This window comes from Sinocyclocheilus grahami, unplaced genomic scaffold (assembly GCF_001515645.1).
Source record: "Sinocyclocheilus grahami isolate Dianchi unplaced genomic scaffold, SAMN03320097.WGS_v1.1 scaffold3031.1, whole genome shotgun sequence".
In the NCBI taxonomy this organism is placed as follows: Eukaryota; Metazoa; Chordata; class Actinopteri; order Cypriniformes; family Cyprinidae; genus Sinocyclocheilus; species Sinocyclocheilus grahami.
This window is the reverse complement of record NW_015508200.1, coordinates 24225-24848: the sequence shown is the minus strand read 5'-3', so window position 1 is coordinate 24848 and position 624 is coordinate 24225. Positions and strand designations below refer to the sequence as shown.

The following is a 624-nucleotide window of genomic DNA, read 5'->3' as shown; positions in this document are numbered from 1 at the left end:
CTGAGCACTGGACGTTTCTAAATAAACAACAAAACTAACTCTTGTATAACATTTTACATGTGTAGATTCAGTGGTAAATTGTATTGGTGTTGGTCATATTAATTTGAGCAAATATTTTGGAACAATACATATACATGTTACATAGCGTTCACACTTCTTCATACGTATTGTGAGTCGTCAGTGGCCCGTATGTGCGGAAGTGTTTGGTAACGCAGTTCTGCCACCTTGAGGTCATAATAATAATATTGCAACTACATTTCGGTTGAGACGTATTAACTGTGCGCACAGTAGAGACTTTGAAGACGGTGTGCTTTTAGCACGGAAGACGGAGGGCTTTTGGAAATATTGAAATGCCATGTTTCTATGCGTTTTGAGGTTTCTACCATCGGAGCTGAAGACTGACACGTTAAAAATGTGATCTGACGGTAACCAGGCGACCGCTTTCTGCATCAATACCCATATTTCCGTACTAATACCAACTATCTCTCTCAATGTTCGGGACGACTCGTGCTGAAATCTCCTAACATGAAGCATCGCATGGTAAAAATGAATTTTCTCAGTAGTGTGGAATCAAACACATTCAGACGGATGAGCGCATTTATACCGGTGTGATGTGATGTGATG

At 40.4% G+C, this 624-nt stretch overlaps 1 protein-coding gene across 1 annotated transcript in view; it reads left to right on the top strand.

The window, feature by feature from the left end:
* The first annotated feature begins 525 nt into the window (after positions 1 to 525).
* LOC107575942 (protein transport protein Sec24C-like) overlaps positions 526 to 624 on the top strand; it is a 12085-nt gene continuing 11986 nt past the window's right edge. Inside the window, exon 1 of the mRNA XM_016262248.1 lies at positions 526 to 540. Within this exon, the coding sequence (XP_016117734.1) occupies positions 526 to 540 (15 nt within the window). The remainder of the gene's footprint in view (positions 541 to 624) is intronic.